Source organism: Brassica napus, chromosome A3, assembly GCF_020379485.1.
Source record: "Brassica napus cultivar Da-Ae chromosome A3, Da-Ae, whole genome shotgun sequence".
NCBI classification, from domain to species: Eukaryota; Viridiplantae; Streptophyta; class Magnoliopsida; order Brassicales; family Brassicaceae; genus Brassica; species Brassica napus.
The window spans coordinates 21,211,956-21,239,641 of record NC_063436.1 but is presented as its reverse complement, the minus strand read 5'-3'; the positions used below and the strand labels follow the sequence as shown (position 1 = coordinate 21,239,641).

Here is a 27,686-nt window from a genome sequence, read left to right as displayed (position 1 = left end):
AAAAATTCAACCTATATTTTAATTCAGACTAATAATAAATATAATTTTAAAAATATTTTAATCATAGTATCTTTTGATATCTTTTCATTTTAAATATAAAGATATTTATTTTAAAATTCTAACAAATCTGTTTAAAAAGATTTTTACAAGATCTTCATTTTTGAAATTATATTTAAATATTTTCGCTAATTTTGAAATTAGTTTAAAATATTATTATACATTAATATATTCAGTTATATAAAATGAAAAATAAAAAAATCTATAATATTTTAGTTATTATATAATCATAATCAATCATATTAAATTAAAATTATTATATTGATCTAAATATAATAAAATTGTATTAAATTTATATATTTATATATTTTATTTTCGTAATTATAAAATATATATGTTCAAAAATAAAATCTAATATGTTGGTAAGATGGGTTAACATTATCAAACTATATAATAAATGTATAAAAATTAACATGTATTTCTTTAAAGTTAATAATATAAAATCTTTGTAACTACTTTAATCATATTATATTTTCATTTTAAATATAATATATATATTTATATATTATATTTTAAAAATTCTAATAATTCTGTGTAATATTTAAACAATAACTTAATGTATTTTAAGTTATTGTTTAGAAATGAAAATAAATAAATTATATCCTATTTTATCTACTTTTATAGTCATGATCATGTTAAAATATAATTATTATACTAAAATAAATATGATAAAATTATATTCAATTGATAAATTTATAAATTTTATTTTCATAAATATAAACTATTTATTTAAAATATAATATGATGATATAACGACTTAAAATTAACAAACTATATAATACATGTCTAAAAATTAACATATCTTACACTTTTATATATACAACTAGGGTCGGCCCGCCCTGCGGGCGGGAAGTTATAATAAAAGTTATTTTGTATTAATTTATGAAGTATTTAAAAGTTATTATAGATTTAAAATATTATAAACAAACAAATAATGAAAGAATTATGAGATCATAATATTAGCATTATAGTAAATGCTATAGTATTTATATTTATTTTATAATACCATTATATTTTTAATAGCATTATATTTTTAATATTTATTTTAGTTTCAGATGTTTAGTTTTATAATATATACTATCATTATTTATTATTATATAAATGTGCACATTACAATACATCTTTTATATATATATATATATATATATATATATATGTTGAAGAAAATGACATAAAAGAATTATTATAAGAAGAGTTATTTTTTTATGTGACGAACATAAATCTGCTAATATGTTTTATCCTATAAAATAGTTACCCTCATATTTTGTGAGATTAATTGTAGTTTTTCTGTTTTGGGATGGCAACGATAGTTTGTATGTTTTTAAAATAAATCTTGTTATATAACTTTAATGGTTATCTTGATAGAAACAACCAAATATAAATATGAGTAAGTTTGGAGATGAGTTTGTTTGATGTTTTATGTAGTATTGATTTAAGAGGGATGCTACATCAGGCGTAGGATATTGGTTTATATTGTGTTACAATAATTTGAGCACCGGGGATGCGCGTGATTTATATTTTTTTGTGTATGTGTCAATAATTTATTGTACACACTATCGTATTGTTTCATTTTTGTGGTTTGTGTCACAAGTTATATTCGATTAATATCGCCAAGTGTTTGCCCATAATTTATAATACTTCCACTAATTTAAGTTGTTTTGATAATTCATAGATTCTCCCTAGCCAACTGGTACGGGGTTGCTAGCTATATTGGCTAAATATTGGCCCATAATGTCTTGTTATATTATATTTATTTAATTATTATAACGTTTGATTTTATTTATTTATGTAATATATTCTGTTTGTATATACAGAGAAACAGAGATTCAGTATGAGAATTGATAAGTTTGTAATATTTCAGTTTTGACTGAGATTTTTATAGAGGAATTAACCAAATAAATGAGTTAACTAATGGTGAAGTGTGAGATAAGGCTGGTGGACACAGCTCCCTGCCAGAGCTTTGAGGTTGTGAGCTTTATAAGTTCTCTTCTTAAAATCTTGCCAGAGGGATTCTTGGGGATCGAAGACAAAACCGTGACTGACCTTACATATCCTCTTGTATGGAGATACCTACGTAATCCAAACAAAACTCAGAATAAATATAAGGAACCACGGCTGGATTAGTTACAAAACATGGTCTGCATGGTTGAAAACACCTGCTTTGCGACTAAGATCATGATTTCACTTTCGGATAAGTTGATTCCAGTTGTTCTGATGATATATGCCATTGGATATTGCCCAGCTTTCTTGTCAGGATACTTCAAAAACAATAAGATAGAAAAGTAAGAGCTAAAGCCTCAAAAAAGGTCATTAAAGAGAAGAATTTAGTGATGGGTCATGTTTAAAAGTAAGTTCTCACGGTATTACTGCTGCATCAGCAATCTCTGGATGAGCTAGCAACACTGCTTCTAACCAAATTTATAAGTTTTAAAACATTAAGAAGATCAAACACAAGTTGATTATATGTAATTTTTTTTGTTTCTTACCTGATATCCGTTGCATTTGATTAGCTCCTTTAATCTACCAACAGCAAAGACAAAACCCTCACTGTTAATGTAACACACATCTCCGGTCTTCAACCATCCTTCTGAATCAATAGTAGAAGCAGTAGCTTTCTACGTTTTTGAAATAACCTTTAAAAGCAACTCAACACAGTTTCATACCAACACCAAACACAAAAGAATTGCGTGTTAAAGAAGAAGCAAACACCTTTCATCACAGTAGGACTCCGGAACCTGAGTTCGCCAGTTTGATCAAACCCCAAGACACGACCGTATCCTGATCCACAATCTTAGCCTCCACATTTGGAGAAAGCAAACCAGATGATATGTACCTCTCAGTCTCCTCTTCAGTAAACATAGAAACAACGATAGCCATAGCCTTGTAAAACTTTTAAATTATTGTCTCTCAACGAAAAGTTTTAATTGATTTCACTCATAGAACATTACTGTATTTCTCATAAAAACGGATCGAATCACTGAACCGTATCAACAGCGGAGAGTCTAAAAGTCTAAATTCTGATTACACCTAATTTTAAGCCTTGATCTTCATCGTTTTGAGTTCATCACCCTGCCTAACATTCCTAGCCTCCCAGAAACGAAGCAACATCACCTCAATCGTGTAGGAACATCAGCCGGGCTTCAAATCGGAAAAGAAAACTTGAGAGCTAGCCATTTTCCAGAAAATAAAGGGATATCTATGTTTGAATAGGTCGTCAGGATAATTTCGAGAGAACATGGATCTAACCTTTTTATACTGAGATTTCTCCACCGCCTTGCAAGAGCGAAACATACAATAAATGGAGATCGTGGATGATGAAATCAAGGACGACTTTAAGAAGATGAATGCGTAACCGGTGAAAATCAAGCTCTGAGGAAGAAGATGAATCGAAACAGTTGGAGCTTCGTGGCCATGGTGGAGAAGAACAGGAAACAGAAAACGATACGTTTCAAGTTGTCTTAACCTATTTTCAAGTTGGGCTTTTTCAAAACTGCATTCTAAAATCCGTGTTAACACAAAGTCCATGAGGAATAAATGAAACGGTGAGTTTCACAACCCTTGGACACGTGGCAGCCTGTCAAGGAGTGAGTTTCCACGTGGACACCCAGGAGTGAACCAAACATCTTTATATATATATAGATAATAAATTATCTAAAATAAATAAGCATAAAAATATTGGTAAAAAAAAATCCAGTTTTGAAATACGGGTCTGAATTTAGCATAAATTAAATACAAAATATTTTTTAAATATATTTTCTCATGAATCCCCTATATTAATTTGGTTAATAACTAAATTCAAATACAATAAAATAAATATATAATAAGAAGTAGCAAATACATAAGGTTTAAACAATTAATTAATTATAACATGTAAATTATAAAAATATTGTATTTGAAATAGTTATATAAATATTTAAGTATATGATTAACATTAAAAATATATACCACTTATGTTCTAAAACAATAATTTATGTATAGAAAAGTAAAAACAAACACCCGTGCGGTTGCACGGATCAAAATCTAGTATATCCTTAATTCTCGAGTATCACTCCCAGCCTAATTCAAAACTATCCTAGACCAAGCGAAAATGAGTTCTATGAATTTCGTTCTCTAAGTTGAAGCCTTACAAATAATGTGGGATCTAAAGGTGAAAATCACTTGAATTTGGAAGTATTACTTGCTGCTGGTGGAAAGACCATTGAAATGGTCTTTCGTAGATGCAAAGGTAACATACCGTATAGCTTTTGCACAAATTGTTTTATATTACATTAGAGTTTGTACTGGATTTTATATATATAATTTCAAATATATAAACAGGTGGTTTCAAATATATGAGGAGCTTTGAAGGACGTTCTCAAATTTTGTTTGAACCTGAACGTCCAGAGATAAGCTTTAAAAAAGAAGTAAGCATATATGAACATTTTCATGCTTCTGGATTAACTTACTATTATGTTTACTTACATAAACTAATCTGTTAGGAAGACTAAATTATTTTTCATGATTTCAAGCAGTGCCTTTTGATGGGATGCATGATATTTCGAATTTGATTTATGTTTTTATTTTCTGAATAATTGAGCATTTTCAGTGTATCGTTGATGTTAACCTTCTGCAAGTTTATTGATGTGTCTACCGTTACATTATCTTGGCAGGAATAAACTATATTAATGTGTTATTTTTAGTTGAGTATGATTCATGGTTAAAGAAGAAGCAAGAATAAAGAAATAACCTAACCAATCGATTATTCCATCAATTTACAGCAGGACATATAAATGCAGAAGACAAATCCTGCAATTGTTGATAGATATGTGCTTGAAAGGCATATTCCTTGGTTCGTCAGTCCTTGGATCCTCGGTGATAATGTACTGGTCGGCTTTTGAAGTCATTGTAGCTTGAGATTTTTAGAAATTGTTCCCGGAGTTGGAGTGAAAAGGATTTGAACCTTAGAAAACAGAGATGGTATATGAAACTTCATATTAAATTTGGAAGGGGAGGATTTTGGGAATGTTTTCATCGTTTAGGTAGAATTTTAGGTGAAGAATTTGTTTTGGGCTGTTACTAACCTGGCCAAATTGTTCTACAATTTGTTTATCATCCCACGAAGCCCATTCAATGTTTGTGAAAGGCCTGCTCATATATGTACTCATTTACATGTCTATGGACCATAAAATAAAACATGTAATAGTTTATAGTTTATAACTTTATATGTAAATTGCTTTTAATATGGTTATAGTTTTATGATTAGTTATTTTAACTCATAATTTTTTTTATTAAAATATGTAAAGTTTAATATAGAATCTTATTTAATCATTTTGGATTTAACTTTTTTTTAGTAGACTAATTTATTAGTTATCATGGTTTTTACTTATTTGGTGATAGCATATCCCATAAGATGATTTTCTGTCTTCTTATGTTAAACTCTTATATGCGTTAGCTTTTTTGAGTGGAGAATCAAACACATTTACGTATTACTATAACTAGGGGTATATCCTCCGCGTAAGCACGGAACTGGTATGTTGTTGATGCATTGTGTAGTTTTGTATGCGGAATTTTGTCGTTTGTTATTTTTCTTCTAAATTTTGTTTTTTCTGTGTTGTCTACAATGACAAATATGTGTTGTTGTAGCTTAAAAATGTTATGGGAAGTGGAGTCAAGTGTTTTGGTTAGTATAGTCGTAGAGATTTATAATAGAAGTAAAAATTTCTTGTATTGTATTGTTGATGAAGGAAAAACCATATATGTTTGGTTTTAGTGGATAAAGTAGAAGCGTAGTTATGATAGTTGTTATTGAAGTTCTAGATTGATGTATATGTTAATATATCCACGCTTTTATATTATTAGGAAACATAGATCAATAATTTAAGTATAGGTATTTTTTTGGGCGAGTATTGTATACGTTTCAATTAATACCGAATTTAAATTGAGTTCGTGTAGTTGGATTTCAGTTGGTAAAACTTATGTTAGTTAGTGCTAGCCTGTTTGACAAAAAAAGAAAGTTAGTGCTAGTCTGTGTCAAAAAATTTATGAGGTTTTCTTGTTATTTTTTTCTCTGACTATTTTCTGTGTTGAATTTCAAAATTTTATCCGTCCAGCCTTCGGCCTGACTGAATGTATGCATAGAAGAGAGTGAACACAAAGGCATCGTGTAGCTCAATTTTGCATGTTTACCTGTAATATGGTTCACTATATGAATGACCTTTTGTGCATTTTGTTATCGACTATACTAAATATTACGTCAACACTTTTTTTATAATATTAAATTTAGCAAATGTTCTCCTATGAGTAGTTACTTTGCCGTAAATGGCAAAACAAAAAACAAAAACTGGAAATAGAAAAAAAATTGCTAAGTCTGTAAAATAGGAAAAGATTGCTAAGTGGCCGCAAACACCCCCGTGATCATAATGATTAAAACAATGGCTTATCTTATATATCTTTGAGTATCAAAAGTCTTGACTGCCAGATTTGTCTAGCTTCCTGCTGCATCCAGTGCAAGAGAAAAAAGACCAGCCATTTTGTTGCAGGACCTCAACAACCCGAGCCTTGCAAATGAAATCCGCTTCCTGTGTCTTCATCAAGACAGTAGACTAACTATTTAATAATTTATTATCTCAAACTAAAACACATTTTAAACATAGTTCGAACCATGAATGTTACCTGCTCATCAGAATTGGAAATGAATTTGTTTAGATCTCTTATTGAGACAAGTTCCTTCTTTTTATCCCATCCTTGGTATCGATACAGGGGAAAGCTTCTCAAACTGGACTTCCTAACCTGGAAGCAAATGGTATCATCAGATAAGTTAGTGTACGATTTCATTTTGGTCAACAGCGAGACCTAATGAGTTGTTACCTGGCTGTGAACTCTGCAATGGCTGGGAGGTTAGTGTCAAAATAAAACTTCGCTGCTGGGGTGGAGTTGATGTACAGGTTACCTGCGGAATAAAGAGTGTTTGGTAGATTATGGGTTGTACGCAATATTAATTACGAAAATATATGAATTGACAAAACCTTCCTCAATATGGTATACAAGTTTACCGATATAACAAACCTCCAAATATTTTGGGATTGACGGTAGTGACCACTGACCACCATGACAGACTGGGTTCTATCACCTGATTGATGAGACCCTTAAACATTTCTGCAGCATCATCCCATAAACACAGGTACACAACCACCGTCCTGTCATGTGAATTGTAATAACTTATTACGTTAAGGATTCCATAAGTAATAGAGTTGAAAAATAACGGCTTTGTACACTTACGGTTCAATAATGAAACGGACCACAACTCGGGGCATAGCTTCAGCGTCCTTAAGGTCAGAACCTTGGACTGAACATGAATTTGCCCAACAACATCTGCCATGTGATGAAAGGCTTAAGATTTCAGCACCAAATCATATACAATAATTTGAACAATAAATTACCAATGTATGGGGAACAAACCAGGGAGTTCTAAGTCAATGTTTCTTAGAGCTTGGAGCTGGTCAAACCTCCGTAGTATGAATGTTTGGAGGTTGATGACGGGAGCATTGTCGATGACTTCATCAATGGTTGTTTGGGGGATGAACCGGATCACCAGTAATCTCGTACATATTTGTGCATCTTGAAACTTCAAAATTTCAGCCGTGTCTGATGCAGGACATAACCATCAGTCTTTAACCACACCCACACACTAAGGACAAATGCGAGAGAGTGCATCAAGTAAAGTTCTACACATCAAATAGCAGTTGAGAGAAGGAAAGAGAATACAATATCTCACGTTCCAACAACATTAGTGATTCTTTCGATTGTCCGTTATCGAATCTGTGAAGCTTCCAAGTACATATCAAGTTATGTCCGAGTCCTGAAAAACAGTACACAAAAAGGCTGAGACTAATGCCATCAACTGGAAAAAATATTTCAAGTTCAGTAACAGAAAAAAAAGAAAAATAAGAAAACAAAGTTACCAGTATAAAAGCGAGTACGGTTCTCTCGGAAGAGCAGAGATATAATTAAATCATCCAGAATCTTTCTGAAGACACGCTTCACTTATAAGATAAGTAGCTAACAAAGGCCAATCCGGAACATCATCACGTTTCATCACTTCACCAGCCTCACCATTGGTCCACAAATAAACCCATGAAAGGAATCTTAAGCTCATGACTTCATTGAAAGTTTATTTAAAAGTTCAACGCTTCTGAGCTTACGGAATCAACACTGATGACAAGATAAGCTTCTCTCCTTTTCTTAGGTTCTGAGAAGCGTAGACGGCAATATTGAATGGAGAAGAAAGATAATAGTGAAGCCTAATCGACTCAAGCATAAAACGCAGATTTCAACTTAATTATTATGCAACCAAATCAACATTAACATATACTTGTCAAGGATTCAAAAGCAATCTCAGCCTAACTCTGCCTTCAGAGAAGCGAGCTTCGGACATGCTATATTCTCGATAAAGAACAGAACACACGCGTACTATGGTTGGCACATGAACCAGGATGCTTGCGCTGTGGATGGTGACACCATGTGGTTCTTTAATAGATTCTGGTATCCCATTGATGACTCTCCAGATGATGATTCTTGAGAACATTAGTATCTTATATTTGTATGCATCAATTTTATTGTACATGTTTTATTTTTTTAGTTTTTAAATCAAACAGCGAAAGTGTATGTAAAGAATTAGATCAATAGACAAATGCAGAAACTACAGATTTTTTTTGTATTTGTAATTGTTTGGGTGTATCTGTTCTGGCTTAGAGATTATGACTCAGTTTCAATTCTACCTATCAACTTGTTTACAGTTGATTTAATTCAAGCATACATGTTATTATCTATATATCAGCCTATTAGCAGTATCCAACGGAGTGTCTCTATTTTTTTCTTGCTATGCAAGGGAACATTGGTTCTTTGTAGGCATTATTTCATTGTATTGCAAGTTGCAACCATGCTTCAAATTATTTTGACATAGTAATGTTTAGCTAAACTCAAATGCAGAAATAATTGAAGAAACTGATATACATTTACCAAATTTTGCAATGTTATTGTAACACACAGATGTAAATTACTTAAAGAGTTAACATGTTATCTATAACACACGATTCTTGGGCTTTTTACCTCTCTTAGGATAAGGAAATCTTAGAAAATGGATCGTGTCCTAGGATCAGATCTATGTTCAGGGTTTAGTTCTGAAAAGTTTAGTGATACTCTGTAATTGAGATGGCATACAAACGGCTTGTTCTAATCTCCTGACATATCATTATGCCTCCATCACAAAGCGTCATTACAATTCTAATAACATGATGTGCTTCTTTAAGCAAATCCTCCAAATGTTTGGCTTTAGCTTACTCGGTAGCCAATCCTTCAAGATTTACCTCCGTCACCGATAGTGATGTACACCGGAGTAGACCAACATTTTGATGTTATTTTACTACACTTTTTAAAATGTCTAAACTATCCATCAGTAGAACTAATGTGAACGGGTACAATTGATAACCAATATAAATTAGTATAGACAGTCCAAACATCCGTAGAAGTTAATAGATCGACCAAAAAAATTAAACACACGTATAAAATATTAAAAACCCATAGATAGAAATTTATGAACTCAGCCCATTATCTACAACCAGATTAAAACACCCGCAAACTAAGAACACATTTTGAGAAGCCTAATACTGATATCCGATTAGATGGGTCATGACTAAACTTATAGTTCAACTTTTTTTTTTTTTTAGTTCAACTTCATTTAGCTAACGAGGACCCCAGATACTAGATTAGTGTCAACGAAAATGAGTGTTTATGTATTAGTTTTCTTATTAAAAGGTACCTCAGAATCTCATGTTTAACGTCAAAGCTTAGAACATAACAATTCTCTAATTTCCTAGCCAAAACTCCCTTTTAATTTCTTACTATATTCTCTCGCTCCTTCCCTCTATCGTCTACATTATTTGTTCTTATCATTATTGTAAAGCAGTGTTGGTTGGTCGTATATGAGTGTCATGTGTCACTCTTCCCTATCCCTGAGGCTGACTCTGACCAAGTCCCTCTCTCTCATTCTGCTATCTCTGGCCCAATTCAGACATCTTTACCTTTCCTTTAGCCACCCATCAATTCAAGTTTTTCACTTTTTTTTTTTGTCAGCTACCCATCCAGACCAGATCAAGTAGAAGACAAACGAGCCAATTTTTCGATGAGCATTTCCATCTGTCCGGATAAAAATTGTAGTCTCTGATCCTTGCTTTTTTTACTAATGTGTCTGCCCAACTGTTTCTACTCCGAAGAATATAAGATAGACTCACATCCTCGAAGTTTTTCAGTAATCTCTGGAACATATTGATCTCTGTCGCGAATGATGGTCAATCCATCGGGTTTATAGTCATGTCCACTAAGTCCAAGCAATCCGTCTCGAACCGTATCGAAGTTATCCTTCTGTTTCTCATACATAAGGGCATCTGCATTAGTGAAACTTAGAAGGGGTTCACCAATTTAATTTTTTATTATTACTTTCTTTTTTCGTTTGATTTATTAAAAAAAAAAAAACCCAAACCAATCGTGGGCTGCCACGCTTCGTGGACCCACGAAATAGTTGTGAACCTGTCTCTTACGCATGAACCTGCAAGACCCTGAGTTCACCTTTTTTGTTTTAGAAAGCGTGTGAACCTAGATTTAAAACCCTCAATGCGGATGGCCTAAGGATGCCCAAAGTAGATTTTCCATTTCAGGATGCAAAGCTGAGAAATTCTATTGCAATCCCGTAATCCGAAATATTTCAAGTCCATTTAATCTTTAAGACTACATCCTAAACCACCGACGTTGCATTATTGATCTATGATGCATCAATTTGACAAATAGAAATTTGGAGAATTCAAGGGGCACTGTCTCAACAACTTTTTCACTTATCCACCCCAAACTATATGTGCAGTTTTTTATCGTTTTTAATTTCAAATGTATATATTTTTTCGTTTCAAATATTTCGTTTAAAATCTTTAATTGTGTATCCATTCTGACATTATAAATTCAAGATATTTAATCATTTTGTACTGTCTTGAGTTCGACTTTTACTCAATTTTTTTTTGCAGCTACTTAAACATTAAAGCTATAAACAGCTCCACCATGTTAAGACAGGACCTACACTCAGGAGGTGGAAAGTAAAAGTTGTACATAAACATTTTGGACAGAAATGATATTAACCCGTAAATATCTTGGAACTTAACACAAGAAGACAAAGCTGAGTGGGGGAAAATAGCACTTATTCACTGTTTATGAGAAAAAAATAAGGAAAGGTGTTTTCATTGTTTTCGTTACTTACAAAAATAGTTCTATGCAAAGGCAACTAATTAGTAGCATGTGGACCATCATCACAAGATAATATTTGAAAAAGAACAAAAAATGTTGAGAAATTTACTTTAAAGACAAAGAAGAAGAAACTGTAAAAGCTTACCAATTGAAAAAGTTATGAGCATCCGTGTGTAAACTTTGACACGTCTAATCATATTATTCCCACCTAATAAGTACCTTGTACAACAAGGGGGCAGTTGCCACCACATAAATATTAAAACACAAGCCTAAATGCATATGATTAGTGAAGATTTACTAGCTTACTTGGTTAAAATGAATTATTTGCCCCCACTCAACCAAGGTTCAACTCTCTTTATGCTCCATTTTTTTAATGTTTTTCAGTTTTTGACTTAAAATTATTTTCTGCCCCCATTAAAATTATTTTCTAGATCTGCCAATCTTATAAAAAATAAATACTCTACACAAAATATCTGTATAGCATCATCTCATCAGTATATTATTGATATTTTAATATAGTTAAATTATATAATTAAATTTGAAGTTCAAAAATGTAGCCACTATTAAGATATTGTATGATTAGAGTTTCTGGGGAGTTTTTGACAAATCTTGAAATGGAAGATGTTTCAGTTTCTCTTTCTTTTTCTATTTTTATTATTTTTGGTGAAATGCTCACTAAAAATATCAATAGAGGTGCTGTTAAAGTGCAAATCGGACTTATACTTTTTTTAAGCTGTATTGTTCCAAAATTAGATATGAAAACCTCCATTAATTTTTGGCTTTTCTCCAAATCTGTACTGATGAACATATCATCTAAAAGGAATTAGGAATATCATTATTTTTAACTTTTTAGTAACCAATCAGGAATATTTTGTATTTTCAACATATAGTAAATTAATAGAAAGAAGAACATGATTGTCTGGTTGCTATTGCTCCAATCAATTTATTTTATTTTATTTTTTTTTGAAAATACTCCAATCAATTTATGCAACAAACAAAACAAAATGAGGGGTTTTCAGATCTTACCTCTCTCTCCTAACACATATTTGTAGTTTAAAACATTTTGATATCTTTTTTCATCTTCACCAAATAATAAACTAAGAAGAAGAAGAAGCAAGTTCAAGCACCAACCGGCTTTAAAGCATCTATTATCTCCTTACCTGAAAAGGAAAGTTAAAAAACTTTTTATTTTTCATTTACTTTGTTCTTTGTCCAAGAGTTTAGTGTTGATTGTGTTTGAATCTTGCAACAGATCAAATCCTGTTTCAGAAGAAGAAGAAGAAGAGATATGGCAACTTATTACAAAAGTAGTGGCTCAAGTGGCATTTATTCTGAGTTTGTCCCTGGCAACGCAATGATCTACACGAATCCTGCAGTTTCTTACTTTCCTGGAGAAGCTAACAATGTCTCAGCTTCAAAAGAGATTCAAGTACTGTCTAGTTACGGTGAAGAAGCTTCACACGTGGTGGAGATTCAAGATTCTCGTTCTTGGAGAGATCAAGAAGACAGGGCCTGCTTCCCGGTGATGATGCGTCCCACCACGGGACAGGGACTGTCCCTTGGCATCAGCTCGCAGATTGAGACACAAGTTGTTTCGGGCTTTCACAACTCAAAGTATCTCGAGGCTGCTCAAGAGCTTCTGGATGAAGCTGTTAATGTTAAGAAAGCTTTGAAGCAGTTCCAGCCGGAGGGAGACAAGACTGAAGAAGACAAAGAGAAGAATCTTCAAGAATCAATCACTAACCCTGATTTACCTCAAGCAGAGAGACAAGAACTGCAGAACAAGTTGTCTAAACTCTTATCCATATTAGACGAGGTAATAACCCATACTCTTTGCTCATAGTGATTAGCTCTCTTGATAATGTGTGTGTTTGTCTAAAAGGTGGACAGAAGATACAAGCAGTATTACCATCAGATGCAGATAGTTGTGTCATCTTTCGATGTGATAGCCGGATCCGAAGCAGCTAAACCATACACGGCTCTTGCGCTTCAGACAATCTCAAGGCACTTCCGTTGCTTGAGGGATGCAATATCAGGACAAATCTTGGTGATAAGGAGAAGTTTAGGAGGAGAACATGATGGATTAGATGGGAGAGGAGTTGGTATAAGCAGGTTAAGGAACGTTGATCAAAAGGTAAGGCAGCAAAGAGCGTTGCAGAGGTTAGGAGTGGTGCAACCTCACGCTTGGAGGCCTCAGCGCGGTTTACCTGATTCCTCTGTTTTGATTCTCCGTGCTTGGCTCTTTGAGCATTTCCTCCACCCGTAAGTCTCTTTACTACACTTGTGAGTGGTTGATTCATTGTCTGAATGAGTTTTTTTTTTGTTTTGTAAACTGTTAACTTAGTTATCCAAAGGATTCGGACAAGATCATGCTAGCTAGACAAACAGGGTTGAGCAGAGGCCAGGTACTTATTGTAGTGTATTTTCTCTCATTCAAATGCTTTTTGGTTTGTTGTGTTCATTCTTTGTTTGGATGATTGTGTTGAAAGGTGTCGAACTGGTTTATAAATGCACGTGTGCGTCTATGGAAACCGATGGTGGAGGAGATGTACAAAGAAGAGTTCACAGACGCATTGGAGGAGAATGTTACCAACTTGTCTTCTGGAAACAACAGACCAGAAACCACCGAGTCTCAAGAACAGCAACTCGTGTCTAGTTCCAACAACGGTGGGGCAAGCACTAGCACGGTGGCACGTGGTGGTGAAGACCGGCTAATGATGGTCACCGAGATGACAAGAAATGGTAGTGGTGGGATGTCTTTAACATTAGGCATTCCGGACAACTACGAGAATAGTTTCCAGTACTTAAACTCTGGCAACGGCCAGCACCGGCTAGGCTCTTCACAATTGTTGCAGGATTTTGTAGCTTGATGAAAGAATACAATAGAGAGAGAGAGAGGGGTGTAGTAGTAATTATATTCTTTTTGTGGAAGTAAAACCATCAGATGAATTAAGAGGAAAATAAGGCCAAAGGGTTTAACATCAAAAGAACACTAGAAGCTCTCTACTTTATGAAACAAAACCACAAGCATGTCCAAAAGATTCAACAATCTTTCATAAAAGAGCAAAAGGAACTACCCGAAGTTAGTCTTATTGACAGGTTTCTAAAACCTAAAGCATGTCTAAAGCCACAAGAACAAGTTTCCGTCAGCAATTGCTTCGGTTTACCTGAATAAAAGGAGCATTGAGCAAGTTATATATTAACAGAGAGAGAGAGAGATGATGATGAGTTGATGACTTATGTTTAAATCTGATGTTACCTTTTGTAGAGAACTCTTATGTCTTCACGTAAGGCAGGACTCTCAAGGAACATATCACCAGCATCATCCACATCGATTGTCTCAACCTCAAAGTTCCTGAATCCACAGTACTCATTCCACTCGAACCACATCTTCGAGATGACTTCCTTTTTGAAGCAAGTGTTGTGATCCTCTTCCTCAGGTGATGACCCAGCTATCAATCTGTACGCATGCACTTTCTTCGTCTGTCCTGGTCTAAAAGCTCTCCCTATCGCTTGCCGTGTCACTGAAGGGTTTAGAGGCACATCAAGAATCAGAATCCGAGATGCTCCAACCAGAGAGATACCTTCTCCACAAGCTCTTATCGAACCGAAGAACACTTTGGCGTCTGGCGAATTGTTGAACCTCTCCATAGACAACTCACGCTGCTCAGAGCTGGATTCTCCTGTAAGAACAAACACTTCTTTCCCTAGCTTCCATCCCTTAGCTAGAGCAGCTAGTCTCTCAAGAAACTTCAGAGGCACGAGATACTGGCTGAACACCAAGAGCTTCTCACCTGCTGAGTCACACAGGTCTATCAAGTTTAGGAAGAACTTCGCTTTCACGCCTTCATTCACATCTAGCTTCTCTAGCATCTCGTCCATTGTTGTATCAGAGACGTTATCAGTCTTTTCAGAGAAAGCGTTTAGCTTCGGATGAAGGTAAATCGCACTCCCCACAGCTGAGACCTTGAATTTCCTTTTCTCGCGCCTCAACTTCTTCACTTCAGTCAACTGCCTTGGAGACAGATTGAGAACCACAGTGAAATCATCAAGCCCAGGAAGCTCATCTAAGAAGTCTCCTTTATAGTAGTGAAGCACCTTCTTTGTCATCTCCCTCAAATCTTGGATCATGTTGATTTTCATCTTGAAATCCTGGCACTTCTGCAGCGTGTGCTCCACGATTTCGTTGAAAGCCGCAGACACATCTGAACTTCCTCCCAGATGAGACCTGACATCGGATATAGGAGCACGACTCAAGATCCTTTTAACGATAGACTTGGAGGTATCCAACTTGAGGAACTTGGGTCGAACGAGGTTCAGAATGTTGAAAACCTCCTTTACGTGGTTCTGGTAAAGCGTTCCTGAGAGGACAACTTTCCTTGGTGTTTGGACTTGGGCAAGGGACTGCAACACATTCGTGTCCTCGTTTCTTGGAGTGTGTCCTTCATCCAAAATGAGGATCGAAGGTACTTTCAGCAATATCTCCTGGCAAGAACGTGAGTCGGTACTCGTATCATCACAGACAATGGTTGAGAACTGCTTGTACCCGAGAAACAAGATACTCTTCTTCTCCATCCACTGTTTCAATATACCCAGCTGCTGTGCACGGTTCTCTGCTTTAGCGCTGTAGAAGTCAAGAAGTGGAATGTCTTCGACTTGCCATCTCACAAACTCTCTTTTCCATGTAGACAAAATCCCTTTCGGAAGCACAACCAGTGGCTTGGCCTGAGGATACTTTGCAAGGAAGCTCTGCATGAAGCTGATGATCATGAAGGTTTTTCCAGAACCCGGAGCATGAGCCATGATACAACCACCAGGCTCATCTGCTACTAAGTTGCTGCAAAGGAACTGGAACCCTTCAATCTGATGAGGCTTCATCTTGTTTGCATGTGTTGGATGAGCAGAAAGTCCACCTATCATCAGCCCTTCTTCAGATAACTTGATCTCGAAATCTGATTCCCCAAACTTTTTCATCCGAACTTCAGAAGCATATGTTCTCGTGCTTCTTTTCGCCTGCAACAAAACAAGTTGTCACAACTGAGCATCAAGAAACATACTTTTCCATCAAAGCAGAGAATAGCTAGTATAAGAAGAAAGAGACTTACTTTACTGAAGTTCACATCAATGATGTCTAAGATGCTTTTGTCAATAACTCCGCAGACACGGCAAACATAACCCATGTCGTCCTTTAAAATAAAGGAGTGCTCACAGTCTTCCACTTCATCAGTCTTTGATTCATTACGTGAATTATCTACATCCTACACGTTTATTGCGATCTCAATGAACAAAAGTAGCAGAAGAAAACCACAACATAAAGACTAAAACGAAAGGAGACTTCACAACTACCAATTATATCAAAAAGAGCACTAGAAACACTGCAATGACATACCTTGGAACACACTATTGACATAGCCATTTCACTCCAGATATTACCAAGATCCTCATCTGCTGCTTCAGACTCATCACCACTTTCATCTTCCTCAACGCCCACATAGACACCTTTATCATTAACCACACCATTTTCAATGGCAAGAACCTTTTCTCTCTTCCTTTCTTTGTCAATAGCCATACCGTTCTCTATAGCAAGGAGGTTACCTCTGCTACTTTGCCCCTCCTGCAAAAAAATTACAAAACCAGAAAAGATCAATACAGAGGCGACAAGCATTTAACAAGACTTATCCCTTAATGGAACTCACCACCAAGGCCGTAATGGCACAAGACATCTCCTTCCCCTTCCCCAAAACAACCTCCTCAAAAGCAAACTGCGGAGTCACAAGCTGCACATCACCTTGACTCTTCTGATGCTGCACAAGACTTGACTGAAACGGATACTTAGGCTTCTCACTCTCAACACCCTCATCCTCATCCTCATCAGAATCAAGAATAACAATCTCAGTCGAAGGAACCACACACAGAGCTTTCTCAGTACCATCACCACCATCCAAGTCGATGACAGAATCCAAAGCCAGCTGATTCTCCAAGCTCACAAGCTCCTCCTGCCCATCGCCTGCTCCAAACACAGTATGTGCCAGCGAAGGATAAAGCCAGACGCAACGCTTCACGAGCTCCATCCTCAGGTTAGCCACCTCTTCCAACTCTTTGGTGACGCTCCCGAACTTGCCGCCGTCTAGAGCTTCGAGCATGTTGGTGACGGCAAAGGGGTGAGAAAAGTCGGTGACTTTCGATGAGTTTCGAAGCCGCTTTGCCTCGGAGGCGAGAGAGAGTGCATCGTCAGGCTTCCTTTTGCGGTGACCTGTCGTCATCGATCAGAAAATGAGACATGCATTCAGTGAAATTGGAAACCTAAATTGTTGTTATTGTTACATTTGAGTAGCGAAATCGAAAAGTGAGAGGGGATTGAGGAGAGACGTTATACCGTTAGAGGTGGGTTGGAGAATCTCCATGAGAAGGATCAAGGAAGCAACAAGCAACCCAGACTGAACTTTTTTTCCCGTCGCCTCTGAGAAATTTTATGGCGATTTTTTATTTTATTTTCTTGGCCATAATTAATTAATATGAGAAGTTGGTTTATTGAAAGCATCGATTAACCGGTAGACAATAAACGGTTTGTTTGAGTTCTGCCTTATTTGAGTCATCTTGCTGATTTCCAACTGGCTGATGACGTGGAAAAGGTTAAATTGTTCTTTATTTGAGTCATCTTGCTTATTTCCAAAAAAGTTATATTTTCAAAATTTTAATATATATTTAATAAAATAATATCAATTATATAATAATCAGTTGTGTTTATTAATATTATTATTTCAATGTAGTTCGAGTTGGTAAACTTAGATATCCAGAGATTTATATTCACATACAGTTAGATGGTTATATCACTAATTGGGTATCAAATTGTTGGTTGTCGCTTGATGAACGTAAAAAGACAAACTAATAATAAGAATAAACTGGACTTGCTTTGTTCCATTGATACGCATCAGTTACTCAAATAACTTATACATGTCGAGACTCGAGAGTCGGTCAAGCAATTATATTAAAACCAATAAGAAAATTACATAATATTCACAATGTTAAATATACACTCCGAAGATATGATCCAATTGTATATTCGCCAATACCAATGACTGACAAAAAAGGGATAAAAATAATCATACAACCTACTTATATACAAAAAATCTAAAACTCAAAAGTGATCAAGCAGTTAGGGAAGGAGTCCCTACTGCTACATAAAGATTCGGAAAAATCTTAAAATCTTTATTGTTAGCAAATAGTAAAATACATAATTTGTTTGATTATCATCAATCTGTTTCCCTTTTTTATTTGTACGCATCAATCTGTTTCCCTAAAGACCATCTTTACTGGAGGGTCAGCCACAAATGGCCACCAATTTCAGTTGCCATCCAATGAAATAATTATATGCAATGACATCAAATATACTCTCTCTGCACACCAGTGATAGTTAATACATTGGTTATCATTTACTCGGACGAGTTAATTTACGTATACGTACGAAAAGTTGCAAGCGAACACCAAAATAAGCACTCGAAATTACAAGAGAGAAACCTTTTTTTGTTCAACAAGAGAGAAACCAAAGCATGCCTCTAGTGGCAACCCCCACTTTTTGCTTAACAACAAAGTTATATATAGAAAAACCATATATGCATATATTCCTCATGTGCTTTTCATCTCATCTTATTTTCAGACTGGAATTCTTTTCTTTTCTTTTTGGGGTCAGAGTGGTTCGTTGATTTAGAACCTGAAACACTGAAAAAATACAACAAAAAAAACTTTAGGGACGTTGACAAAGAATACTAGAAATTAATTAAGCATATAGTATTAATCATAAAAGTTCTCTAAAGGATTCATCTCACCAGTCTCTTCTTCTTCTTTTTCTTCTCAATAAATTCAAGAATCCCATTCTGCTTAGCGATCGTTTCATCCAAAGCCTACACCGGAAAAAGAAGCAAAACAATCAACTATAGTACAGATGATATTAGAAATTAATTAAGCATATATAGCATTAAACCCGTACTATATGCCATAGGGTGTTCAATCAGGATATCGGTTCGGTTTCGGTTCGGTTTTTTTCGGTTTTCGGTATTTCGGTTAGTAAAATATAACTACCATTCTAAATCCATATTTACTTCGGTTTGTTTCGGTTTATATACCGTCGGTTTTCGGTTTATTCAGTTTTATACCAAAAAACATAATTATTTTGTTTGAGATCATATTATATGAATTTTAGAGTCATATTGTCAACACACTCATTTATTAAAAATATATTACATGTTCAAATAAATGAACAAAAAAGTAAAAATGCTTCTACCATCAAATAAAATAATCAAATCTATAACTAAAATCAAAGCTTGAAATTTTGAAAATAAAAATATGAAACAAAACAGAAACATGAAAGAAAAGTTTTTCCACTCTTCCATATTTAGTGTTCATTAAAGTCATGCTTTTTCAATTGAAAATTTTCCATTAATTATTGTCCATTAAATTTATAATCTTCATATTAATTTAGTGAAGACTAAAATAAAGCAAAAAGATAAAAAAAGACTTAGAAAATAAGATGTCTGAATTGCGATGTATTGTTATTTAGTTATAGTTCAAGTGTTTTACAAATTAAGGTTTTTTATTACTATAAAATCATGGTAATAATTATTAACACAAATTTAACTTATGTAACAAATAGATTTTCATGTATTGTTATAAAATAGATACATATTTACATGTTTCTACTTTTAATCGGTTTTGTTCGGTTTATTCGGTTTAATCGGTTATATACCAAACCATATCCAAATCCTACGGTTTTTATAAAATTATATCCATTCGGTTTATATGGTATATACCAAAACCAAACCATATTGTCTATTTCGATTCGGTTCGGTTCGGTTTTACCATATTGAACAGCCCTAATATGCCATCTTTTTGAAAAGTAAATGTAGTAATATGTATTTTTCTTTTTTAAAAACGTGTTTATTTCCACTAGTTTGCATCAGTACCATTTTGCTACTTTCTTTAGCATTTATTGATTAGCTAATTTAATATTTGTTCTTCGTCGTTTACTCGTTTATTTAACTGAGTCTAGTTTGACTGAGGTTAGATCTTACCTTTTTGGTCTCAGATAACTCATGCTCAAGCACTTGGACCCGGTTTAGCGCAGCCTGAAGTTTATCTTCTTTCTCTAGACCATCATCCGCTGGTTTCGAATCAAGGGACATATACTTTTCTTCAAGATCGGACATTCTCTTTGCCATTAATACATACTCGGAGCTTGATACTGGTGTTGAAAGCTGATCTTGGTCGGGGTTAGTCATTTTTGATTCCTCATTGTAAACTGAGTTGCCAAATAATGCAGCCTCCGTGAGCTTGCGTGGAACGTGTTTAGATAGTCGGACCATTGCTAGAATTCCCATCACAAAGGCGATAACCCCTCCCACAAGAAAACCATCATCTTTCTTTGGTAGCCCATTCCCTACGTAACAGTCTATGACGATTAGACAAATTGGATTATAGAGCGAGAAATAGTCTTCAGACTTGAGCTATAATGTCAATAGCTATATTACCTCTTTTGACGGTTTTTGGAGGCTTTTCAGGTAAAGACAAAGCCATGAACTTGTCAACAGTTGCAATGTGTTTCTCACACACATTGACTTTTATGGTTCTCTTCTTCTTTCTCTCTAGAGGCTACAAAGTTAATGCATAAAATATTGTTAATTAGGTATAACTGATGAGAATTATAAGTTAAATGTGTTTTGGTTGTTGACAAAGTTCTCAGCTTACTTCAAAGACCATCGATATTTCATCTTCTACAAGTATGCGTTCGTCCTCTGAAATAGTCGAGAACTTGGCCTCAGGGTTCTTCACCATCTGCTTTCCATAATAACACACTTATGTTTGGTAAGAGACTAAAAAAAACGTAAAAAACAAGTTTTAAGCTCCTAAGTTGACCTTAAGAATCTCAGGATCGTTCCATGGGCCTTTATCAGATCGCATGCAGCCTCCTTTGCCTTCACAAGTGCAACGACCGCCAAAGAAATGTGGCAACTCGCTATCACAAGAAATCGAATTTTGTAGAAAATTACAAATAAATATATATAACACAACGCAGCATTAATTAAGATGATTAATCACTAGTAAATAGTAATCTTACCTAGCGTCAATGGCTTCGAGCAATTTGCTCTGGTATTTGTTCCCAAGAACATGAATCTTTGACGTCGTCTTTGGATCAAGGAAAGATTTAACAGGGCCCCATAAGAGCCGGAATCCAGGACCCGCATTGATGATGAACATTCTGTTTAGAGTCTACAAAGAAAAACTTAATTCACAAATTTGTTACCATTTGTAATAATGAAAAGCTGTTTGAGATTGAATACCTCAGGGTAATTTTCGTTGTCTATCTTCAGAAGGCGTTGTAGTAGCTCCCTTGCACATTTGTTGAAGTTCTTAAGCCCCTAGTATTCGAAAGATGCCACATATTTTTAAATATCCACATTCTTTTTCAAATTTATATACTGTATCTTTGAAAGAAACGATATATGAAAAGGTAACGTACCACGCCTTGCACATCAAAAATAGTCGTGCTTTGATCGATGTGCTTCTTGGCTGCCGCTGAGCAAGAAGGGAACTTGATATTGAACATTTTCTCGAACTCTTTCACATGGTATCTCTCGTACCGGTCCATTGTAGTCACTTGTAACAGCTTATTAGCATCGATTTGGCCTAATCTCTCGATGTAAACCGGCCTTCCTTCTTTGTCCACTCCATGATAGCCTTGAGGATAATGTTTGACAACTTCATCGATCTCTTCAAACTCAAAATCCTTCAGCATCAGAAATTTTTTGAAGAACTTGTCAAATATTATATATTTACTCGGCATGAGAGAGATGTTCCACGAACTATGGACAAAATGTGAACCTCGATGATTGTATCGGCTCCGAAATCTTTCCTCCATTGGAGCATGTCACTCCACATTTGCTTCGCTTTCTCAGTGTCAAGTTTTCTCGCCCTTAAGAATCTTCGCAGATAAAAAAAAACATCAGAGATTGTAACGTTAATGTTATATTACTAAATTCGCAAAAACTATAGGAAATTTATTGGCAGAGAAAGACAATTAAGTATATAACGTGCGGTATAAAAAGTTCTTGATTCTCAAGTCAGTTTTGGACATTTTCGGATCTGATACGAAATTTTATAATACGTAAACACATCATAATTTTTGTCATCTAATATATTGATATCATCCACATTTTTTGACATACTCTCACTATAAATAAATCTAAATAAGTTATTTGAATGACTTGGCCAGTCATGAGTATGTGGGTCCGTAATTTTGTAAGAAATACGATACCCATACCAAGTAATATAACTTTTATTTGGAGAGTGGACTTCTTCCAATATGACTTGAATTCATTATATTTAAAATTAATATTAAGTAATCTATGAGTTTTAATTAATAGATCAACTCAAAGTTGGTTGAAGTCTAAAATATTTCCACGTCCAAAAACTAATGTTCCACAACAGTTAGTTTTCATCATGCCACCTACTAAAGTTAAAAAAAAAAACTAGTTTATGTTTCTTTTATTTTTGGATATTTGGGTAGTTGGCTTCGCTGTTGACCTTGGATTTGGCAAACAATTATAGATTCATTTTCCAAAATGCAATAATCTATTTTAAGTTGTACCTAAGTGCAATTTTTGTTTTCTTTCATGCGTTGAAAAAGAACCTGAGCATCATGTGAGGATCATCGTGTTGGGTAGGTAAAAGGTCGTCTTGGAGAAGGAGTTGACGGAATGCATCAATAGACCTAAGATCCTCGGCATTGATGCCACCTGGTTCTGATACGATTCTGCTGCTGGTCCTCCGACTCTTCCTCCTGAACGACTTCTTAAATCTGTTTGATGCGCTTATTGCTTTCTTTCTAAAGGAGCTTATCTTCACAATCTTCCTCTCATCCTCCGAAGTTTCAATATCTAAACCACCCATGACTCATTAGTTTAAATTAACATTAGAAAAGAGAAAATATTGTATTTACGGCGTAGACAAATGCATTGACTTATATACCTTGTTTGGTGTCAGCCATGCTTAGATGAACTTAATTGAGCACCTAAAGACAATTAAGATGATTCAGAAATAAGTATTGGCCGGATATGCAATGGCCGGATTATTCATACAATTAATATGAAATAGGAATTGTTGAATTAAACGCCCTGGCGCAATTTCAGAGAAGGGTAGATGGTGAAGGATCAAGCAAAAGATAATTCAAGATATAGAATAATCAAGATTGAGAAAGATAAGATGAGAAATATTTGTTTTAGTCTTTACCTTATCGGAGTTGAATGATTGAGAGGGGAAAGGGTGGAAGATGGTAATGGAGAAGATGATTTGAAACTAAAACTTGGAGAAAAATACTTGATTTGCAATCTCACAAGCCATTGATAAGGTCCAAAGATTATTCCCTTCTTTTTTTTTTTGCAACTTGTTTTTTTCTGCAACTTGTTTGTCTTAAATATGGAAATGGACATGTGTGATATATTAAAATCTACGAGCAAGCAATCATATATTTACAATAAACCTATATAATAGAAGAGAGAGTGACGCCTATGTTGACTAAGTTCAGGCTGTTCAGCCCACTACTCCGAGATTGAACATATTTTACATCAACCACGCTAAAATAAAAAACATAGACACGTAGCACGGTACACTCAATTGTTTTTAGAAGTGGGATTTGCTGAGACAAAAGTCACAAAACTAATGGATTTCAGAGTAATAAATTACAAATCACTTTTTTAAAGCACAACCACACATATTACATTGGATTTTGGATACACCGATTAATTAAAGCATACATATATGACAATATCATTTTAAATTGAGGTTAAACACGTTGGATTTTATCTGTGTTTGGATGCTAACTTTTTTCCTGCTTTTCCACGACGGTTTATGTTATTTAATTGTTTTTATTAATTTAGGATATGTTCCAAATCTATGAAAAAATTTAGACTAATTTCTAAGTGAAATCGCAGTCTATGAATGAATCGTCTTTCCAGATATTTACATAAAGTCCACAACACAATTTTTATATCCTTATGGCCATACAAGTTTATTGTTACGAAAGTTGCTTCAAATTCAAGTTGTTTAGCCTCCCAAAATTCGTCTATCACTATCACTAGACTATCTATATACAGACCATCTATATACGGTTATATTATTTTCATGGAAGTCATAGTTTTAATCAATACTTAATGAATTTGTGGAACATGTTGGGCCGGCTTGCCCGTAAGATAGAACATATTACATATGCATTTACAGAATTATATCATTGCTTTGAGGTTTTATATATTTCGTAAGATTAACCGGCTTTCATAGAATATAACATTTTAGTGGAAAAAAAAGATAGAACATGTTACCAAAAAAAAAGAAAGAATTAGTCAAAAAAAAAAAGAACATATGCATGCATGCCTCTTTAGCCGCTTCCTCGCAAAATTTAATAGAGATTGATGACTTCATTCTCAATTTCTAAAAAGATATCCGGAGACGTTTTTAAATTTATCCAACGTAATCAAAATGAACAAAAGAAAATCACTCTAATCAACTCACGTAACCATATGACACACGGATTGTTTAGGACATCTCTGCTTTAAAATAGAATTTACAGTAAAAAATACTTTAATGATATTTTTATTTTTCATTATACAATAGAGTAAAAAAAATGTGTTCATTATTTTCCACTCTAAAGTAGAGTACCATTATCCTCCGGTCCCTCCAGTACCACCCGACCCTCCACATGTTCTCTTGGGTAGTGCTTTTCTCTGTCAGATCTCACCGTCTTGCTCCTCTCCTGTCCAACAAAAGGAATCTGAAGCTTTTATGCCATGGGATCTCTGCTCTGATGTTGATGTGATGTCCACTCAGCCTCTTCTACTGCTTCTTCCACTGGCTGAAGTTTCTCTTATCCGCACTCTCACCACTATGGGAAGGTACTCCGTCCTCCGTTATTCTCTGGTGTCCAAGCTGATAAATTTTGTCTCTGGTGAGGAACATGATTTGTTAAAGTCAGCTTTAAGGGCATTGACTATATAGCATCAAGAGAATTGTGTGGTTGTGTTATTTGTTGCAAGTGTTTTGGAAGTGATAGCTGATTGCAAGCGTATCTCCTTACATTGCTCATCTTTTCAAAGTCTTGAGGACTGGGTTTTGAAGGATGAAATATTGGCGGTGAATTGCTTTCTAAAGGCAGCTTTTATTACCTTAGCGCAAGCTTTTGGAGGGTATCTCTTTACTGTTATGTGCAGGTCTCAGCCAAAGCCTTTTCTCACAGGGAAACCTTGGTCACATGTTGATGGACCCAGTTTTCTTTCCTTCAAGCTGTCGCAAGATGTTATGATGTTCTGGAATGACTCTTTCCCTCGTTTTGAGGATGTTACACACCCTTGGAGTTTCAGGGTGAAGTTCTCTTTACCTCTGTATGAGGAAGTTACTCTTTGTAGTACCACTTTATTACCTCATTGCGAGGCTGTTACATGGAATTGTGTCTTTGTGGCTACGGATTCTATTGTCTCAGACTGGTCTACTTGGCTATGGTGGTCCTGCTCACAGCTATTAGGCTCTTCAAAAAGGTGTTTTGTCACCTATGAATTTGTAGCTGGGTTTTCTTCAATTGGTTATGATTGTTCAGTGATTGGATCATGGATTGAAGCCTGTGACCCCCATCACTCATCTAGTAGAGTAAGTGAGTACTCTGTCCTAGTAGTTAAGGCTATTTTGCTGCATAAAGCTTCTCCATCTGCAACATCATTTGGACTCTCAAGTCTCCAGTGTCTTTCAGACTCAATTGTCTCCCGTTTTGCCCTACGCTTAGGGATGGATTTGAATGAGATCACAGGTTTCTTCATCTTTGAAAATCTTGTCACTCTCTTCACTCCTCTATCATGTTGTTCTAATTTATGCACAGCAATTTGTTTAGCTGTTGCCTTTGCAAAGGGTTTAGTACCCAAACTTTGTTGTTTAAATACTCTAGTTTGAGTTGGATATGAAATGAAACCTTTGACAAAAAAAAAAAAAAGTAGAGTACCATTAAATTGAAGTATATCACAATTTTGTTATAGAATTGCTATATTTTAGGTGAAAAATATGGTAAACCATTAGAAATAGTTTAAATAGACAAATAATAAAAACCAAGAAAATTGTTTTGAATTAACATCGGTTATTTCGTGAATCCACCATGAGATACAGATTGTAACCATATGACACACAGATTGTTACATTGGGCATCAAAATTATGAAAAATCTACACCTGAAAAGGGTGATCATATAATTCTCCTCTCTAGAGATCCGAAACGCTCTTCCTAGATAACTAGCCGATGTATCATGTTCTCTTCAGTGACATCTACAGCCTACTGCAACTCATAGATTCTTGGTGTTTGCGTTTTCGTGGAGCCGACAGAGAACTTTGTAGCTTCTTAAATAACAAATAGTGTCACTAAGGACATCATATACCAATTATATGTAAAGGTCTGGTCCCACCTGATATGCTCTCCTCTATAATAAAGAAGAACACAACAGATTAAGCGCCGGTTTTAACTTATGGATCAGAAATCCTTTCTCTGACCTTTGCCTTATTATGGTTAGATGTCTTATTCGTCCTTTGTTTTGGCTGATGCCTTATGGTGCTCAGTAGCCACTTTGACATATCTTATTTTTAATTTATTGGTTCTGTTTAAGTTTCCGTAAGCACCAATCAATTTGCATCGTTTGAATGAATCAGTATTAAAAAGAAGAAGCAGTTTTAATATATTACTCAGAAATGAAGATTATAGTAGAAGGTTTTTTCAGTCCGCACTGAAAATGTAAGGAGTATTCCAACGCCTTATAAATCACTCAGGTACCATGCACATGTAATAAAGAAGGGAATATGCTTATTACACGGATTGCTCATGTACAATCATCGTATATTTTGTTTTTGTAAATTACTAGGGTTAAACCCGTCCTACGGGCGGGTAAACAAATATACAAATAATTTAAATATATTTAAAATGTTCAATTCATTTTTAGCTAAACATTAATTTACTTTTTATATATTTATCATGTTAAACTTGTCTATCTATTTTACAAATCATAAATTTAATTAACTCTTAAAATTAGGGCTGTTCAATATGGTAAAACCGAACCGTACCGAACCGTACCGAACCGAACCGAAATAGACAATATGGTTTGGTTTTGATATATACCATATAAACCGAATGGATATAATTTTATAAAAACCGTAGGATTTGGATATGCTTTGGTATATAACCGATTAAACCGAATAAACCGAACAAAAACCGATTAAAAGTAGAAACATGTAAATATGTATCTATTTATAACAATACATGAAAATCTATTTGTTATATAAGTTAAATTTGTGT

At 34.7% G+C, this 27,686-nt stretch overlaps 3 protein-coding genes and 3 long non-coding RNA genes across 12 annotated transcripts; 2 read left to right on the top strand and 4 right to left on the bottom strand.

The window, feature by feature from the left end:
* Positions 1-1,593: 1,593 nt before the first annotated feature.
* LOC125607071 lies at positions 1,594-3,566 on the bottom strand. 5 transcript variants are annotated; one of them, XR_007338359.1, is made up of 6 exons: positions 3,304-3,566; positions 3,006-3,195; positions 2,767-2,903; positions 2,544-2,690; positions 2,417-2,465; positions 1,594-2,315 (listed from the first exon to the last, which is right to left on the bottom strand). It is a non-coding gene; the product is annotated as an uncharacterized LOC125607071 (long non-coding RNA). The 5 variants fall into 5 exon arrangements; XR_007338356.1 differs by having other exon boundaries at positions 2,417-2,462; positions 2,767-3,195; positions 3,304-3,564; XR_007338355.1 differs by having other exon boundaries at positions 2,417-2,459; positions 2,767-3,195; positions 3,304-3,563.
* A 527-nt stretch (positions 3,567-4,093) lies between these two features.
* Positions 4,094-5,710, top strand: LOC111214225. Of its 3 annotated transcripts, none has more exons than XR_002663726.2 (3): positions 4,094-4,282; positions 4,375-4,460; positions 4,707-5,710. It is a non-coding gene; the product is annotated as an uncharacterized LOC111214225 (long non-coding RNA). The 3 variants fall into 3 exon arrangements; XR_002663728.2 differs by having other exon boundaries at positions 4,095-4,282; positions 4,815-5,710; XR_002663725.2 differs by having other exon boundaries at positions 4,095-4,282; positions 4,569-5,710.
* Positions 5,711-5,947: 237 nt separating this feature from the next.
* On the bottom strand, positions 5,948-8,103 carry LOC125607070. The gene is made up of 4 exons (XR_007338353.1): positions 7,998-8,103; positions 7,315-7,894; positions 6,709-7,232; positions 5,948-6,620 (listed from the first exon to the last, which is right to left on the bottom strand). It is a non-coding gene; the product is annotated as an uncharacterized LOC125607070 (long non-coding RNA).
* Positions 8,104-12,280: 4,177 nt separating this feature from the next.
* Positions 12,281-14,309, top strand: LOC106439847 (BEL1-like homeodomain protein 7). Its single transcript, XM_013881381.3, has 5 exons — positions 12,281-12,490; positions 12,575-13,138; positions 13,205-13,584; positions 13,667-13,727; positions 13,812-14,309. Exons 2-5 carry the CDS (start codon positions 12,611-12,613, stop codon positions 14,190-14,192), a joined length of 1,350 nt encoding a protein of 449 aa, XP_013736835.2. The 5' UTR covers positions 12,281-12,490; positions 12,575-12,610; the 3' UTR covers positions 14,193-14,309.
* Positions 14,252-17,858, bottom strand: LOC106439846 (protein CHROMATIN REMODELING 35-like). The gene is made up of 6 exons (XM_013881377.3): positions 17,699-17,858; positions 17,019-17,575; positions 16,712-16,936; positions 16,428-16,580; positions 14,582-16,335; positions 14,252-14,489 (listed from the first exon to the last, which is right to left on the bottom strand). The coding sequence occupies exons 1-6, from the start codon at positions 17,724-17,726 to the stop codon at positions 14,486-14,488; spliced, it is 2,721 nt and encodes a 906-aa protein (XP_013736831.2). The 5' UTR covers positions 17,727-17,858; the 3' UTR covers positions 14,252-14,485.
* Positions 17,859-18,733: 875 nt separating this feature from the next.
* On the bottom strand, positions 18,734-23,823 carry LOC106439848 (phosphatidylinositol/phosphatidylcholine transfer protein SFH7). Its single transcript, XM_013881382.3, has 13 exons — positions 23,605-23,823; positions 23,344-23,386; positions 23,006-23,252; positions 22,198-22,297; positions 21,836-22,102; positions 21,657-21,734; positions 21,434-21,585; positions 21,232-21,331; positions 21,064-21,150; positions 20,847-20,967; positions 20,391-20,755; positions 19,149-19,223; positions 18,734-19,041 (listed from the first exon to the last, which is right to left on the bottom strand). The coding sequence occupies exons 2-13, from the start codon at positions 23,360-23,362 to the stop codon at positions 19,027-19,029; spliced, it is 1,626 nt and encodes a 541-aa protein (XP_013736836.2). The 5' UTR covers positions 23,363-23,386; positions 23,605-23,823; the 3' UTR covers positions 18,734-19,026.
* Between the last annotated feature and the right edge of the window lie 3,863 nt (positions 23,824-27,686).